This window comes from Benincasa hispida, chromosome 3, assembly GCF_027475165.1.
Source record: "Benincasa hispida cultivar pf3 chromosome 3, pf3_genome.v1.1, whole genome shotgun sequence".
Classification (NCBI taxonomy): Eukaryota; Viridiplantae; Streptophyta; class Magnoliopsida; order Cucurbitales; family Cucurbitaceae; genus Benincasa; species Benincasa hispida.
The window spans coordinates 46,313,964-46,333,782 of NC_143480.1; the positions used below are offsets into that span (position 1 = coordinate 46,313,964).

General features: G+C 28.7%; 1 protein-coding gene across 1 annotated transcript; it reads right to left on the reverse strand.

The window, feature by feature from the left end:
* Nucleotides 1-441: 441 nt before the first annotated feature.
* Nucleotides 442-1,256, reverse strand: LOC120069899 (uncharacterized). The gene has a single exon (XM_039021738.2). The coding sequence runs from the start codon at nt 1,085-1,087 to the stop codon at nt 665-667; it is 423 nt and encodes a 140-aa protein (XP_038877666.1). The 5' UTR covers nt 1,088-1,256; the 3' UTR covers nt 442-664.
* Nucleotides 1,257-19,819: the final 18,563 nt, after the last annotated feature.

Here is a 19,819-nt window from a genome sequence, read left to right on the forward strand (position 1 = left end):
CTTATGACTTAAAGTGAGCCTTTAATAAAAAAAAATCGTTGTTAAAATTAAAATCTTGAAACCTAGAACCAATTGAAATACGGTAAAATTGTAATTTTTTATAACCTATTAATTAAATTCAAACTGAACTCAAAATTTAAAGGCAAACGAGGTAATATTTTGAAATCTATCTAAACCCAAAATACAAGTACCAAAAAGTATTTATTTATTTATTTATTATTTTTTTAAAATTTTTGTTTCATTCAATTAAGATACCCCTTACTTTGGGTCGTATAAGTTTTGGATTGAAGGTTTATAGTGCCTAGCCTCAAAAAGGTGCAGAAATCGAAAATGTGACACAAGGTTTTAGGCTTTCAAATGTATAAAATTATATTATAAAGTGTTAAAATATCAAAATCTAGGATCACATAATTAATTGACTATAGAAAAAAAAACCATATGGAAATTAAATATCCAAATTCGGCTTCCTTTTGAGGAGCAAAAAGGCATCCTTAACTAAGCAGATATCCAAAAAAATAATAATAATAATAATAAAACGTGGAATTAACTTCACATTTACGATTTACTATTCGTCGTCGTTTTGGATATTCAGATGATTTTATCCTCACAGGAGAAAATGATGGTTAATTAATTAAATCAAGAGAAAAATAAAAAAAAATTAGTTTTATTCACCGCCATTATCATCATCGTCCTTCCGAGCTTTCTTCTTACTCTTCTGATGCAGCAAATCGGAGCAGAAGATGGAATCAACGATTTCATCAGAGATATACACTCGAAAACCTCTACGAACGCCGGAAGCCCTCATCGACGAGGTTCTCGACAAGGAGATCGGTTTCGGTCTTTTAGGAGCCGGCGGACAGTGTCGAACCACAGGAATCTTATGATCTGAAGAGACGGGCGTTCTGAAACCGTCGTCATCATCGTCAACGGCGGAGATCGATTCAGCTGGAGCGAGGCGATCAGGTTCATTATTTAGAGAGAAGATGAAGTCGATCTGGTTGAGGCGGAAGGTCGGCTGTGGCGTAATGGCGGAGAAGGAGATCTGATCAGGCAACGTGAGGGAGATTTCTTGGAATTCTGAGGCCATGATTGAGAGGATGTGGAGATGGAGAGAAAGAAAGAAGGAGGATGAAATGGAGATTTTGGAAGAGAGAATAAATAATAATGGAGGGGTGTGTGTGAGTGATTTTGTCAGAGAGAAAGAGAAAGCGATGGAAAACGGTTTCAACTGAAGAAGGAGAGAACGCAAAGAAGAGAGAGAGAGAGAAGAGTTATTATTATGTGCATTGGATCCTTCGCCTTACCCTCTCCTCACCTTCTTAGCTAACGCTTTTTTCTACTTTCTCCTTCGCACGTGCCAATTTTGTATGTGGATTTTGCATTTTTGTTGTTTCAGAAATTTTGAGAAAATTTTCTTTTTCCCCAAATTGCAAAAAACCAATTATAAATATTTAGCTCTCGTTTATCCCAATAAAAAGTAGCTAAAAAATTAGTTCCATTTAATTATTTTTGGTATTGTTTAGTTCTATTCTACCTTTGTACTGATATATGGGATCCACTTAAAAAATACAATTATTAAGTATAGTGATAGTTGCAGCTTCAAACTTATATAAGTGTTAAAATTGGATATTTAAACTTATATAATTATAGAAATTGTAACAATAATATAAGATTTTTATTATTTGAAGGTACAATTTCTATAATTAATTTTTTATCATTATTTATTATAGTTTGTTTAGTATAATTGAGGGTCGGAAAATTCAAAAGCACAGACGTGGTTTCCTGAATGCTAATTAAGTTATACTTAGTTTGGCTATTATTTATTCTTATAATTATTATTATTTATGTGCAAAGAGTGAACATATTTAGTATCGTGTATTGCATTATATTTATAGAAAAAAAATAGAATTGTGTATTGCATATAAAAATTTACGTTACATTTTTTTTAATTATTAATATTCGCTCGTTGAATATGTTGGCATTGGACTACGATATTGAATAAAATAATAAACTATACTAAATAATAATAATAATAACATAAAACAATTTTCTTTAGAAAAACAATAAACAATTTTTACATAACGATGCACTAAATTAAGTCCATTTAAATGGGTCATATTATATATATCATACAAATAAAACGCTCTTTTATATGTATGTGGGTTTCAATTTTATCCTCAATGTTTTATTTTCCTTTTTTTATTTGGTTTCATATTTTGTCTCTAATCATCAATATTGCTCTCATCTTTTTAAATTTTCCAAAATTGCAAATAATAGGGTTTTCTTTTTGTAATTAATTTAAATTATTTTATACAGTTTATTCTCCAAAAAGAAATACAATGTTAAAACTTACAAATGTAGTGCATTATTATTATTTTAACTAAAATGAAGTAATAGATTATTTTTGCGCTTAGTTGTTTCTGTAATTGCCTTCTTAAAAAATTTGATTTTGTTGAAATGAATAAGCATTTGAAGAGCAACATAATGAAGTTATCTTTTTGGGGTTTTACTAAATTTGGAAATACATTTTTTAGATTACTATATTTGTAATATTTATATATGAGGATGCCATTTTTGCAATCCTTAGCTAAACTTTACAAATTAAGAGCTTGCTTATTACAAACCTCTTTATAACTAGTTTCCTATTCATATATAGAAAGTAAACGTGTTTGTTGTAACTGGTAAGAGTTGTTTATTGGTTGAGTTAAATTGAGTAAGAATACTTTTTAGACTCAACTCAATCGTTTGGATTATAAATTTATTCAACTCAAATAATTTTTATTAAATCATGAATCCAACCCAATCCAATGATAAAACATCTGAATTGGATTGGTTCGAATTAGTCAAGTTATCATTTAAGTTTTTGTTTTAAAAAGAAGTAACATATTAATATGTAAATTTTCTAAAATTCTTTTCGATATTGAATTTAGATTAACAAATTAAATTCAATTTATATTATGAAAATTTTATTTCCATAACGTTAAAAAAATATTTTTAATAACTGTTAGATAATAAATAATCTAAATCAAATTAATTATAATTAAAATAAATATATGTATATATAATTATATTAGAAGTAAAAAAAACATATTTTTTTAAAAAAAAAAGCATACTTTTTGAAGTTTATAACAAGTTCGGGTTATTTTAAGTGAACTCATGAATCAACTAAACTCAAATTTTTGTTTGTTTGAACCCAACCCAGTCCAAATGAATTGATATCCCACCTAAACCTGATGGCTTTTTTACCCTCAATCTCAAATTAATTAATTTTGTTTAATTAATTAATTAATGTTTTGATAATAATAAATCTGCTCTTATTTATTAATAATTTGAGTATTTTGAAGTACCCATTGCATAGAGGTGTGAATAGCTATTTCAACACAATTTGAATCAATCAAATTAGAGCTCAAACGAATAAGATATCACAAAAAAAAAAAGGAACAATCTCGAGTTGATGACGTGACAAATTTTTTCATCAAAGTTGATAAATTGAAAGGTACCACTTGGAGCAATGGAGAAGTAACACATGGTGGACTTTTAATTTGTGGATTGGTTTTAAAAAAATGAATTTAATATTATTTTGTGTTTGTGTATATAGCTAATTGTAAACACATGGTGGACATTTGCTTTTTATTAGATTTTAAAAGAAATGATTTTAAAAAATATATATTATTATATTATTTTTTGTTTGTGCCTAATGGCCAGTTGAGTTTAAATTCAATTTTCTTCTACCATCATTCAATGATCCAAATTGAATTTGGTTTTCACCTTTCCCATCTCTTTTTAACTCTTCATCTTCTCCAAAATTAGAAACATTTTTTTTTTCTAATTTTCAGTCCACCATAATTCATTAATTGTTGCTCTCTTCAAACTTCGTAATTTCTTCTTTTCATCTTATTGTGAGGATTGATTTGTGTGAGTTTAACAATTGTAAATTCACTCTAGTTGTAAGAGTATTCTTTAACATTTTCAAACTTTTGTAAGAGTTACTCTTGTTCCCGAACAAAATTGTTACAATGGTTTGATCCCCAACTGTGGAAAGGATCGAGTTTATTTGTTTAGTTAAGTTTGTAGTGACATATCCAAGAAGAGCTTGGGAAGTGGATGTAGGCCGGTTGTGCCGAACTACTATAAAATTCTCGGTGTCAATTTCTTTATCCCTCTCCTATTTAATTTTGCAATTAATTTGTTGTTATATTTTAATGCTTAAAATTAATTACAATTATTGTTTTTGAAATTAATTGCTAATATTGGATTATTTTGATTGGTTGTTCTTGAATTTCTATATTCATTATCAATCTTTTATTAGAATCAAATTGGGTACTAGTAGTATTATTAACTTCGGGATTATTTTTTGTTGAATTTGTTTGAATGAATTTATTGTTTAAATTACTTGTTAGGGAAAAATTCATTAATTTGTTTAATTGGGTCCACATTAGGAAAAAAAATTAATTAGTTTTAATAAACCCTATTAAGCCCTTAAGGTTATCATACTGATCCTACATAACCATACGAATTAGGTTGAGTTAATTGAACTTTTTGAGTCATCGAGTTTTTTGAACACTTCTGATAATTGACATGCATTTCTATTTTTATTTATAGCATTTTTGGTAAATTTTCCTTCCTTTCTTTCTTTTTTTTTTTACTTCAATTTGTCCAACAATATTTTGTAAATCATAGCTATTTTATGAGAGAAAGTATTTTAAAATTTTGCATGAATTTTCACATATACACATCGTTAACTAAAAATAAATAAAAATAAAATAACTTTGCTAAATAATTATTAGCAAACAATTTTTCAAAAAATATAAAGTTATGACTCATTAAGTAAAATGAGAGGAATCTATCTTATAATATTTTTCTTAAAATAAATGTAAAATATTGAGTTTGAATTTTTGGCCTTAAAAAAAGGAGCACATATTAATTACGACAACAACTTATCTTATAATACCTTTAATACTATACAACACAATATCTAATATAATTAAGGTTAAACAGATTTGCTTCAATTTCATCCTATAGTTACATCATGCACACCCAACGTATTATCTTTTATCATTTACATTTCAAAATATAGGAAAAGATAATATATAAATTCATATAAGTTAAAAGGGAAGAAGAATAATAAAGAGAGTATATTTTCAAATGCTTGTATATACTTAAAAATAATAATGTCAAGCTATGCCCACAACAATATAAACACCTAAAACTAACCTAAAATTTATATTATCAACGTTGAGATCAAAAGTTTAATCCTTAAAATAATAATAATAATAATAATAATAATAATAATAATAATAATAATAATAATAATAATAATAATAATAATGGATCAAGTCATATGTACTTAATTCTATCATTCAAAATACATGAGGGTCTAGTGAAGACTAGTAGCTGAAGGACTATTATTTATAAATTTATTGTGAAACATAATGTCTATGGGACATGCTCTACATTATATAGTCTGATATCCCTAAGCTCTTACATTTACAATCCATATATCCCAAACATTTTTCTTTTAATTTTTTATCTTATTTTTATATTCGATCAAACAATCCAACAGTTTCATAATGCATGTGTTGAAAAGGTTATGTGCTTTGCTTTAACACTTCATCCATATCACAAACTTTTTTGTTTTTTAGGGAAATCCATATCATACCTCTTATTTGTTACTATTTCTTTTTGAAACATCGTACAACGTATCTTTTTTTTTTTTTTTTTAAAATAAATTTTAATAAAACCTCCATCTTTATATAACTCATTGGATTGTTTAACCATAGTTTGCTTCATGGTAGACCATTTTTTTTAAAATATATATTTTATTTATTTATTTTTATTGTATAATTAGAGTGCATTACATAAGTATTGATAAATACAATTCATGCATGATGTCACCAAATAAGAGTGTTCACATAACTTGATAATTAAAACTATCCAACCAACCAAATCTCTGTAATAGTTGAATTGTTGGGTTAGGTTTTTTTTTTTTTTGGTTAGATTTATTTTTTAAAGACTTTTTGGTCGGGTCAACTCGAACCGACCCAAATATGGTTTAAATTAGTTTAAATATATAAAAAGACTTTGGGATTTTCATTTGATCTCCTCTACTTCAAATTTGCTGCTGATTTGTGATTTCTTTGTGAATTCCATTTGAAATTCAAACATAGAACTAAAAAATATCGAAAAAGGAAGAAAAGAGAGCAATAATGAAAAGCAGAGGAAGCATAAATAATAATAATAATAATAATAATCTGGTGATCCGATTGAGTCTAACTCAAATTTAAAGGTGGGATTAAATTGAATTGGAGATCATGTTTGGATCTTCAAAATAATTGACTTTCAATCCAAATTTGATCCAAAAAAATCCCTAAACCTAATCCAACAAATTCGTGTACACACCCCTACATTCAAACCTTGCTAAGGTATAAATCATAGAAGTATTATTCCAATCATTTTCTATCCACTTCTTAACAATGAAGAATGTAAAGTATATAGTAAAATGAAATGAAATAAAGTTTAAAAACTAAAATAAATTTTAAACCGAACACTACAATGTGGAACAGAAGCTTTATTTAACTTTTTTTTTTTTAACATATTTGATTTCTTTCTTAAATTAATAATGTTGATGCTAAAAAATAGATCAATCATAAATTTGTATTAGGGGGGAAATTAATCGAAGTGCAAGCAAGAAAAAATAAATTGAGCACTAACATGGTGTCAAACCACACACTCTGACGCTTAAGTCAGTCTCAGGTTTGTGAGTAACTTGACAGTAAAAAATAGTATAGGATTTTAGGCATACCTTTGACTAATGGTTTTGGTCGTTTATATAGGATAGTAATATATAACTGACATTCGAGCTCACAACTCTCTCTCTTAAATTTTTGGAACCTCTGAGTTAATACTTGTTGGACGGTTATACCATCATTGTGGCCGATGGGACCTCCTTATGGGTCTTCTAAGTTCTTACTAGGCTCCTTTTTTGGTCCTCTAAGCTCACTCTAGGCCCTTCCCATGGGTTCTTTGAGCTCCACTAGACTCCCTAGTTGGTCCTCTGAACTCACTCTAAATTTTCCCCATGAGTCCTCTAATCTCCACTAGGCTTTTCATATGGGTCATCAAAGCTTCAATAGACTCTTTTGCATGGGTCCTCTAAGCTCACTCTAGGTTTTCCCATGGATTCTCATAGCTCAACTAGGCTCTCCTCGTGGGTCCTTTGAGCTCACTATGCTCTTCCCATGGATTCTATGAGCTCCACTAGCTCCCTCATGGATCATTTCTCAACTCATTCTAGGTTCTTTCATGGGTCTTCTAAGCTATACCTTTATTCATAGGCCTCATCTATCTCTCTAGACTCTTTGTCTCGACAAATCTATCCCTAACAAATAAAATTTAGAATTCCCTACAAAATAAAATTTAGAATATTACTTCAAATATTTGAATATGTAAGTATATATTATCTTCAACAATCTTGAAAATATTATAAATTAAATATGTTAAATTACGTGTAATGTAGATGTCCATTAGTGTCTATTGACCACGTGTCACTTATCCATTACCTCATATATTGTCTATATGTCTACTATTAGTGTTCATGTAATCCACCTACCTATAAATAGTGACATTTGGTGGGCTTTGAAAGAGACACACTATTGGTGATCAATCCAAAAAGATTGGAGAAAGTGGAGAAATTCATTCTTTGTTATTTTATTTACTTTTTGTTATTTATTTATTATATATATTTATATATATTATATTTTAATATTTATGTATTTATTATATATTATTATTATTATTATTATATTATATTTTCTCCATATTTTTGTTCTCATTGTGCGTCGTTGGGCTTCTCAAATTCACAACACGTTATAAGCACGAGTTCCTATCGTTCTCCTCGTTAAAGGTAGGTCCTAAAGGTATGTCGGTTTTTTTTCTCTTCGTTATAATTAATAAATTTAACGTTATTTTGCATATTTAATATCTATTAAATTTCTAATATAAATACAATATTTTATGTTAGTGCTGCCATGAAAAATCTCACAAAATAAGAATTTGTCGTCACGACAATAATTATTTGTCATGGGTGCTTGATGCCAAAACCTACCTGGATTCTATGAATCATGGAGAGACTATTAAAGAATAAAATATGACACGACATCCAGTCAAGACAAAGAAAAAGCTATGATTTCCTTCGTCATCATCTATAGAGGGATTGAAAATGGAGTATCTTATAATAAATAATCCCTGTATCTTGTGGAAAAAATTTAAAAGAGAGGTATGATCATAAAAAAATAGTTATTCTTCTTAAACCTTGTTATGAGTGGATGCACTTAAAGCTACCAGATTTCAAATCAATAAGTGATTACAACTCCGTATTATTTAAAATTAATTCGAAATTGTTGTTATGTGAAGAGAAAATTACTGATGTTGATATGTTAGAGAAGATATTTTCTACATTTTATGTCTCGAATATGCTCTTGCAGTAGCAATATCGAGGCAAAGGTTTTAAACAATATTCTGAACTAATTTCATGACTTCTCGTGGCCGAACAAAATAATGAGTTATTGATAAAAAATCATGAATCTTGACCAACCGGAATTACACCATTCCCTAAAGTGAATATTGCGAATTTTAATAATAACCATAGTCGAGGTCGTGACTGTGGCAGAGAAAGAAGTAATTATTATTTTCGTGGTAGTCATTTTAATCATTCAAATTTCAAAATAACCCACAAAATTATGATCACAAAGGAAAAGCTCCATAAGATAAGAGTTCAAAAAGTGTTGAAAATAAATGCTTCCGATGCGGAATCATTGGGCATTGGTCACGTACCTGACGTACGTCAAAACACTTAGTTGATATCTATCAAGCATCCTTGAAGGAAAAAGAGAAAAATGTGGAAGCAAATTTTGCATACCAGGATAATGATATATTTGACCCATCCCATATGACAAATTTGAATGTGGAGGACTTTTTGAATCTTCTGAAGAGAAAATCGATAGAATTGATGAAACATCAAGTGTTTCCTCTGACTTTGAAAATATCTAGACTTAATGTTGTTTTTTTATTCATCTCCATGTTATTTTTCTCCTCTTAGTAGATGTTAACTTTTTTGTATTCAAAGTATCATTTTTCTTATTGTAATTATTTTCTTTTAATAGAAACCTGGATCATTTTCATATGTTGAGTGACTAAAAAATGAGTAAAAAATATCTATTTCTGGCAAATAGGGCAACTACACATACAACACCTACAAGTAGAAAATATTTTTCCAAACTAACAATGCTAGAAATAAAAGTCAATACAATATAAGGTTCTGCAAACCTAATTGAAGGTTTTGGAAAAGCAAATATCATTTTGCTTAGAGGAACAAAATTTACTATTGACAATGCATTGTTCTCTAGTCAATCATATGGAATATCATATTAAGACTGATATAAAGAATAATATGGAGTATATTTATATCATATCTATTGTCTCATACGAAAAACGTATACTGGAAGAGTTGACTACTTTATCTTCTGAATTATATTATACTCATATACGAGTAATTGAAACATATGCAACAATGAACCTGAAGTTCATGAATCCAGACATATTTACAATTTAGCATGATCGATTAGGTCATCTAGGGTCTCTAATGATGAGGAAAACTATTGAGAATTCAAATGAACATCCATCGAAGAGCCAGAAGATTATTCAATCTAATGAATTATCAAGTGATGTTTGCTCTCAGGGCAAATTAGACCATCACCAGCCAAAGTAGGAATTGAATCCCCTACACTTTTAGAACGAATTCATGGTGATATATGTGGACCTATGAATTCACCAGGTGGACCATTTAGATATTTTATGGTAATAATAGACGCATCCAATAGATGGTCATACGTGTGGTTATTATCAAGTCGAAATCTTGCATTTGCAAGATTACTTGCATAAATAATTAAGTTAAGAGCACAATTTCATGATTATATAATTAAGACCATTCGTCTTGAACATGCTAGTGAATTTACATCTTAAACTTTTGATAATTATTGTATGTCAATTGGAATAAGTGTTGAACATCTTGTAGCTTGTATTCATTACACAAAATAGTTTAGCAGAATCATTCATAAGACGTTTTGTAGTTAATTGCTAGACCATTGCTTATAGATATGCAGTATATGTTCCAATTGCTCCACTATAATGTACTAAGATGGGTCCTTAAATGATGTTAGGAATTTATGTTGGATATGATTCCCCATCAATTATTAAATATCTTGAACCCCTTACGTGTGATATATTTACTGCACGACTTGGTGATTATCATTTTAATGAGACATATTTTCCAACATTAGAGGAAGGAATTAAGAAGTTGGAAAAAGAAATTACATGGAATGCATTGTTATTGTCTCATTTAGATCCCCGTATACAGATCAATGTGAACTTGAAGTTTCGAAGATAATTCATTTGTAAAATATAGTAAATCAGTTACTAGATGTATTTGTAGATACAAAGAAAGTAACTAAGTCACATATACCGGCTGGAAATGTTCCATCCAAAATTAACATCCTAACACAACAAGTTTTCACTAATGAGTCTGGAACACCCCAGAAGCGTGATAAAACAGTGGGTTCCAAAGATAAAAATCCTTGAAAATAAAAAATAATTAATATTAAAAAAGACTTAGTTAAAGATGTAAATACCCATGAAGAAATTCATGACGTGACTAATGAGGAAGGTGAAATACATAAAGATAATAATGAGATTTCAATAAACTATGTCATGATAAGAAAAAGATGAAACCGAACTCATGTAGTTATTTACAACATTTTTTGCGTATAGTGTTGCTCTTGATATTATATCTGAAAATGAGTATTTTGAACTAAAGTTTGTTGAAGAATGTCGACATAGAAAATATTGTCTTCAGTGGAAAGAAGAAATCGAGGCAGAATTAAATTCGCTTTCAAAATGTCAGGTTTTTGGACCAGTAGTCTAAACACCAGAAAGTGTTAAACCTATGGGATACAAATGGGTATTTGTGAGGAAAATAAATGAAAATAATGAGGTCACAATATATAAAGTAAGACTAGTACCATAAGGTCTTTCACAAAGACCTGGTATTGATTATGAGGTGACATATTCTCTAGTGGTGGATGCAATTACATTAAGATATTTAATTGGTCCGACTGTGTATAAAAATATGGAATGCATCTTATGGATGTAGTCACAACATATTTATATGGATCTCTTGATAATAATATTTATATGAGAATCCCAAAAGAGTTTAAGGTACGTGAAACATATAAATCAAATTCTTGGGAATTGTATTCAATAAAGTTACATAAGTCATTATATGGATTGAAGCAATCAGGATGAATGTAGTACAATCGTCTCAGTGGATATTTGTTAAAAGAAGAATATCAAAACAATCCAATATGTGCATGTGTTTTTATAAAAAAATCACAGTCAGGATTTGTTATTATAACTGTATGTGTTGATGACTTAAATATAATTGGGACTTTTGAAGAGCTTCCAAAGGCAATAGAATATCTTAAGAAAGAACTTGAGATGAAAGATCTCAGAGAAACAAAATTTTGTCTTAGCTGGCAAATTGAGCATTTAGTAGATGAGATACTTATTCATCAATCAACTTATAAAAGAAAAGTTTTGAAAAGATTTTATATGGACAAAGCACATCCATTGAACATTCCAATGGAAGTTCGATCACTAGATGTAAAGAAAGATATATTTCGACTTCAAGATGATAACGAAGAACTTCTTGGTTTTGAAGTACCATATCTTAGTGCAATTGGTGCATTTATGTATCTTACTAATAATACAAGACCATATATCACATTTTCAGTAAAATTATTAGCAAGATATAGTTCTTAAAAAGACGTTGGAACGGAATTAAGCATATATTCCATTATCTCCGAGGAAGGATCGACATGAGTTTGTTTTATTCAAATAAATCAAATTTTGATATAGTTGGTTATGGAGATTCTAGATATTTATCTGATCCACTCAAAGCTTGATCTCAAACAGGTTATCTGTTCACATGTGAAAGAACTATTATATCATGGCAATCAGTCAAATAGATCATAACAGCCACTTCCTCAAATCATGCTAAAATTCTTGCAATTCACGAGGCTAGTCGAGAATGTGTATAACTAAGTTCAATGACTCGACACATTCGTGGAACATGTGGTTTGTCTTCTGGTAAAAATCTTCCAATGATAGCATATGAACACAACACAACATGCATATCCCAAATCAAAGAAGAATATATTAAAGAAGATAAAACAAAACATATTTCATCGAAGCTTTTCTATACTCATGGTCTTGAAGAAAATGACGACATCACTGTAAAACAAATTTGTTGAAAGATAACCTGGCAGACTTATTTACAAAGACATTCCCTACTGCAACTTTTGAAAAACTGATGCACAACATTGGAATGCGGTAACTCAGAGATCTCAAGTGATGTTTCCATGAGGAGAGTAAATATACTTTTTAAGAGTATCAAATTATATAAAATATATACTCTTTTTCCTTCATTATGATCTTTTTTTAAGTGGGTTTTTTCCTAATAAGGTTTTAATGAGGCACATTTCATATATAATGGATAGCTAAAGGGAAGTATTATAAATATGTTTAATTAGGTGTAATGTAAATTCCCATTATTAGTGTCCATTGGCCATGTATAATTTATCGTTACCCCATGTATTGTCCATGTTTCTCAAGATTACACACTATCAGTGTCCACTCCATGTAATTCACCTCCTACTTGCCAAATTGTCTATTAATAGTGGGATTTGATGGGTTTTGAAAGACACATATTGGTAATCAATCCAAAAAGATTGGAGAAAGTGGAGAAATTTATTCTTTGTTATTTTATTTACTTTTTATTATTTATTTATTTGATATATTTATATATTATATTATATTTATTTTATTATATATTATTATTATATTATATTTTTCATCTTCATGTTTCTATTGTGCACCGTTATGCTCTTCAAATTTGCATTAGAAAACACATTAATTAAAAATTGGAAGAAAGAAGTAATTTTTTTAGTATATTAAAAGACCTAAATGTGTGCCAGTTAATAATAGTATTTCTCTCATTTATTGTATTTGGAATCCTATGAAATTGGAAATTGAATTATTGTTCTAAAAAAAGGCTTTAGTACTTGAATAGACTCATAAATTTGAGAGAATTAATTATTGGGAATCTTAATGAATTGGAAATTGAATTTCACTCGAGTTAAATTCAAACAATGTAATTCAAAGTCAAAATAGTATCTTTTAGCCATTATTCAAAAGAAGGTTCAATAATGATTTTTTCAAAAGGCACCGCCGAAGCTGCACTAAAGTTCCACTTTGTTAAAGATATTGTTGGAAGTAATTTTAAAATTGTTAAATTCAGGTTTGAAATGATTTTGAAATAGTTTAAGAGTCTGTTTGGATTGACTTGAAAAGAAATATCTTTCAAAAAATTCATTTTTATTAAATACTTTTATAAAAACTTATTAAATTACACTTGAAAAATTATTTTGAGTGATTGTTACACTTTAATTTCTTTCAAGATGACTTGTTTTTTAAATTAAATACTTGAAAATGTATTCTAAACACACCCTAAATCACTCTCGTCATATATAAATTATTATAAAAAATGTCTTTATTTCTTTAAAATCGATTTGGTGTTTGATTTTGTACTTTTAACTGTGATTTTCATGCAATCAAAATTGATTTTGAATTATTAAAACCATGTTTAGGGTAATTTTGAACTTGACAAAAGCGATTTTAACATTTTTTTTCAAGATCATTCATAAACATGCCCTAATCACCTTAGACAAAAAAAAAAATGAAAAAGAAAAGAAAGAAAGAAAGAAATAAAGATTACAAAATCACCGTACAAGCTTCATGACTAACGTAATTTGAACCCTCAAATTTAGAACATCAAATATCCAGTGAGGATAATTAGACAACCGATACCGAGTCATCTTCTAACATGACCGACCTTTAAATTAAATATCGGGTTTTCATCAATTTCACATAAATAAAAAAAAAAAAAAAAGCTACAAGCAACAACTTTAGCAAATCCACAATGAGCCAAACCATGTGTAACCGAATTAATCTATCCCGAGGAATATAACTAAAAGAGACACCTTAGAACTTAGCACAAAAGGCATTTATATCATACCACCAAATATATATTCAAATCTAAACCTCTAAACTCATTATTCAACATTTGAATCAGAGGCAGACAATCTAAAAGAACAACCAAAGATCAAATATCCTACCTTTCAGTCAATCGAAGACCCTCCAATATGATAAAAATATCATCACATAATGAAGATAACGATCTTTTTCTAAATTCATGACTCGTCGCCAAAATTGAATCAAAATCTAACCTAAACAAGTATTAAATTACTTTTGTCACATTGAATTACTTCATAAACATGTTTATAATGAAAAAAAATAGCATTTATATGAAATGATGTCTATTAAAATTGGTTAATTAATTTATTTTATTTTAATTTAATTTTGAAATGGGTTGATTAATTGGTAGTAAGAGGTATGTACGGAAATGAGAAAGCAAAAGGCAAAAATAAATAAAAAAATAAAAAGTGTTAAGATGTTAATTTTGGTGTGGAAGTGATTCATATGATTTAATTATGCTGCCACCCCATTACCAACCATCATATTCCATGTGTTCTAATTATCACCCCACCTGTCGCCATATTGCCTTCCCCTATATATTTTTTCTTACCTTTTCATCTTTATAAATATATTTATTTTTTTATTAAATATTTTTAATCTAAAATGGAAAACAATGATGCTTTTTTAAGATTAAATTATAAAAATGCGTCTAGACTATGTGTTTGCGTCAGTTATATTCTTAAATTTTCCAAATTTTAATTTTGATCTTTAATCACATATGAAATTTGTTTCAAAATAATCATCCTTCTATCATTAAATTCATAGAATATATATATTTTTTTATTTATTTATGTGGAACAAATTTAAATACATACATGGAAAAAAAATAAAATAAAAGACACATTGCATATTGTGAACCATACCAAAATTCATTGTCATGCCTCTATTTTTTATTCTTTTTGTTTATGATTTCTTCACTAATTCTAAATTACGAGTTTTTGTTCATAAATTTGACGATTAATATGAAACTTTTCAAAGGTTTGGGATATAGATAAAAATAACTCTATAGATCAATGGTTTTTTTTTTATATATAAAATTTACCTTTTTTTAAAATGCAAAAAACATATTTGTTATTTCCGACTTTTAGGGTTTGAGTGTGATTTTTATTGGTCTCTAAGTCCAAAATGTTACACTTTTACTTATGAGTTTTGAGTTTAATTTTCATTTGGTCTAATATTTCAAAATTATATATTTTTACCCTTGAGTTGTGAGTTTAGGTTTCATTTAGTCCTAAATTTTAAGATTTTTAAACCTTTACTGTTTTGTTTTCACTAATGCTTAGTTGTAGCCATGTTAAAATTTTCGACTAACCAATTTAAAATAATCATACTTAAATTAATTTTCATTATATTAACTTACTTCACTATAATTTAACATAAAAGACCAAAAACAAGTATTAATAAAAGTTCAAAGTTAAAACAGTAAAATCTAAAAATTTAAGGATTAAATAGAAGCTAGTAACAAAATAGAGAAAAATATCTTTTTGGTCCATTTAATTTCTATTTAGTCTATAAATTTTAAAATGTTGTACTTTTAATTCTTAAATTTTGAATATAGTTTCAATTTAGTCTCTAGATTTTAAAATATTATAATTTCATTATTGTTTTATTTCTTTTTCATTTTATTGTATATAATACATATTAATTAAAAATATCTCTTTATTAAAAAAAGATATACAAAATACACATACTAAATATAACTATTGGTTGAATTAGGATGAAATGACCATGTATATCAAATCTTCCTTCTATCACATGTCTTAACATTTCATGGGACTTTATTATTATTATTATTATTATTATTATTATTATTATTATGCGGCGTCCGAGAATAACATTAATTTGAATTGATTGTTTATATTTTTAGGAAGGATAAAGTCTCAAGTGACTCCTTAATTTATAAAATTATGTTTCTTTTTCTATCTAAAATAAATTCAATAAAATAAAAGGTTAAAAGTATCCAAAGAAATGAGTTTGAAATTACACTCTCAACGTTTTAAAATTTTCATTTTAATTCTTAAAATTTGAAGTTCGTTTCAAAATAACTCTGATAGTTTTTGTTGTTAAATTTATAGACAAAAAGTTATATTTATTTACGTGAACCAATCTAAATACATCATTAACAAAACAAAGATATTATGACAGATCTATCAATTAGAAATGTTCACAGGGTGGGACGGGGGTCCCCTCCTGTAAGAAATTTGCGGGATTGGATTCTCTATGGGTTAAATTTCTCAGTTGGCTTTTTTCTTAATTTATTTATTGCTTAACAAAAATTTAAATTTATTCTCAACATATAAAATTTTTACAATCTTTTATATCAAATATGTCATTTCCAAAACATTTTTTTGAAGTTTAAAATTTAAATATTTCAATATAGTTGTCTAGCCTTCAATATAAATATTATAATATAAGAAAGTTCTAGATATTAAAATATATCCATCTTAAAAATACATTAAAGCATATTAAAATATATTCATCTTAAAAATACATTAAAGCATAAAAAGTATGACGAAAATTAAGAGATGACCCATTTGTAAAGAACTATAAATTTTTAAAAGTACATATATATATATAACTCACCGTCACAGTACATATATAAAATGACGGAGTCCCACAACAAATATATATGTATATATATCGTCTCCATCTTCTTTTAACCAACAGAGAGGAAATTCTCCCCACTTCCTCCCTTATTTCCTATCTAATCGGAGAATTCTCCGTCCCTGTCTCCATTTAACCAATAGAGGAAAAATTCTCCCTGGTCTCTCTCTCATTCTCCATCTAATCGAGGAATTCCCGCCTCAATGGGACAGGTTCCCATAGGGTAAATGAATATCTCTGGCAACCACCTTTTTTATTTTATGGCTTGTTTGGTTAATCATAACTCATAAATTTATTTTCTATAATTTTTTAGTTGTGTACACTTACACAACACATAAGCAAATACAAACTTTTTTCGTCTATTAATTTTATATAAAAAATTTTCAAGGATTATTTTGAGAAAGAATTTCAAATTCAAACTCATCATAAAATCAAACTTTCAAAAGTCGGAAGGTAGAATTTAAATTAATATTATAATATAGAGATATTTTTAATAATTTAACCTAAAATAAAATCAATAAACATGGTTAATTGACAACCAAAAAAAATTGTTATAGGAAATATTCTCTTTCATCCATTTTTTCCCCTTTTCCTTAAAAAAAAAGTGGGGCCAAATCAACCATGTCGATGGGGGAGAATCAGGGTTGCACGTCTTAATTGGAAGGATGGGACCAAGATTTTAAATAAAATAATAAAGTGAAAGCTATATGATATGATATAATGAATGATTCAAAATATTGCTTTTACCAAGGCAAGGAAAAAGTGTGTTGGTTTGAGTTTTATTTTTGTATTATTATAATACCACCAAAAAGGGGGAAAAGGAAAAAAAAAGAAAAGAAAAAACATCAATTTCTTAGAGTACAAGGTGGTCATGTTCACCTCATGCATCTACTTTTGCTTGTTTGAAAGCCTCATTCCATGTTTGGTTGATTTCATCATCATTCTCACCATTCAAACCTCTCAATATTATCATATGTCCTTTTCCACACATTTAAGGTAGTTTAAACCCAATAAAGTTTTGACCTTCAATAAATTTGACAATGTAGGTTATGCACTACATCGGCCCAAAGGGTAGAAGCATAAAAAGACGAGAGAAGCAACAACGTTCTAGGCTAAAAAGTTCCAAGGTAAAATAAGTTTTGAAGATAAGAAGTGACATGGATCGAAGCACATGCCATGAGGCCGACCCACGAAGCATGTCTGCAAATGGGGTAAATAACGTAGATGGTCAAACCCAAGGAAGTAAGATCAGATGAAGAGATGACCCGAAAATCTTAAAGAAATAAGGTTAAGTCAAAAAACACTATAAATACATGGCAGACATTCAAAGTGAAGTAAGTTTAATTGACTCATATACTAAAATTTTTCTACTTCGACGTCTATGTGACAAGCATTATACTAGTGTACATATCTTTTCTATCTTACAGGTTGTGTTCTTCCCTAACTACAAATTCATATAGTTGTTGCCACAGGAAGATTGAGTTTATATTTGCCTCGTCCATTAACCATACACACATATATAGTTAATTAAAATATAATTTTGGTTCCTATAATCTCGAGAAAGTGATAAGTTAGTCCTATAACATTTTTTTTTTGTTATTAGTAATTCCACCGATTAAAACCACATTGTAAAATTTGAATAATAAAAATGGCTTTGAGAAATCTTAAAAATTGATTTAAAAAAGCATGTGAATTGTTTTTAGAATAAGTATTTTAAATATATTTTTTGTATTTTTAAAAAGTATGGTTATATAGTATTTGCCTTATTTTAAATATGCATTTGATAATGCATATCAAACATATATGTGTCGTGTTTTTATCTAAGTTTTTTAGACTAAAATAGAATTAAAAATCTATATCAGTAAACTTTTTAACTTTATAGTTTTATTTTTCAGTCATGATCTAAATACAAAATTTTAAATACATTATTTTCAAATCTTTTTCACAAAGTTAAAAACTTAAAATTATTTGATGGAACTTAGAAATTAGAATTAATGATATAAAACATCAAAAAGTGTACTAAAAAATCAAAAGATAATCAAATTGTATTATTGGGAAACCTGCATTTCTAATTCCCTGTTTAAACTAACAACTAGGAGAATTTGACTAGGTATGAAACCCTACGTTGAAAAGGAATTCAAAAAGTGTGGAATTTAACTAATGAAAATTTAACTAAGTGCGAGGTTAACATAGAGCCGAATGTTAGGTGTTAAACGCTAAAATAAAACTAAGTCAGGGACAATCATGTACACATTTGTGAAGTTAAACGCATTACATGAAATTTGCCCATGCGTTGAGAACGTATGAGCAAGAGCAGAGAAACGAGAGGTTAAACGCAAGGCGTTAGGTAGACGATTGTGTAGCAAATAAGCAGTGCTACACGATGAGGTATACAATCGTATGGTAAGTGAGCTGATGAAGTAAGCTATCGAGTAGACGGACGCTGGATGATCGTGTAGCAATGCGGGGAGTTACACAATGAGGTAGGCGATTGTATAGTAAATGCATGGAGCCAAGCGATGCGATCGTGTAGAGTTATGCGACGTTAAACGATGAGAAATGATGCGCTAGACGATTGGGCTATACGATAGGCAAAGTACTACATGATCATTGTAAGCACTAGACGATAAGCATAGAAGCTGGACAATAGTGCTAGGCGATAGCACTAAACGATAACATTAAGCGTTAAATGATGGGCGATGACGCTAAGCGACGAGCGGATGCATTAGACGATAGGCGTCAATGCTAAACGATGGGCTCGGTAGCTAAATGATAGGCTATGCGTGAGATCGTTGAGAGTGAGATCAACGAGATTGTTGAGAGTGAGATCGTTAAGAGCGAGATCGTTGAGAGCGAGATCAGCGAGATCGTTTGCTAAACGATTGAGCTACAAGATGGGTTGTTGGAGCTAGACGATAGAAGCAAGAACTAAACGATGGGGCGGTGCTGAGGACTGCGTTATGCAAGATTGATGATCTCATGGAGACAAATGGCTTTACCAACGGAA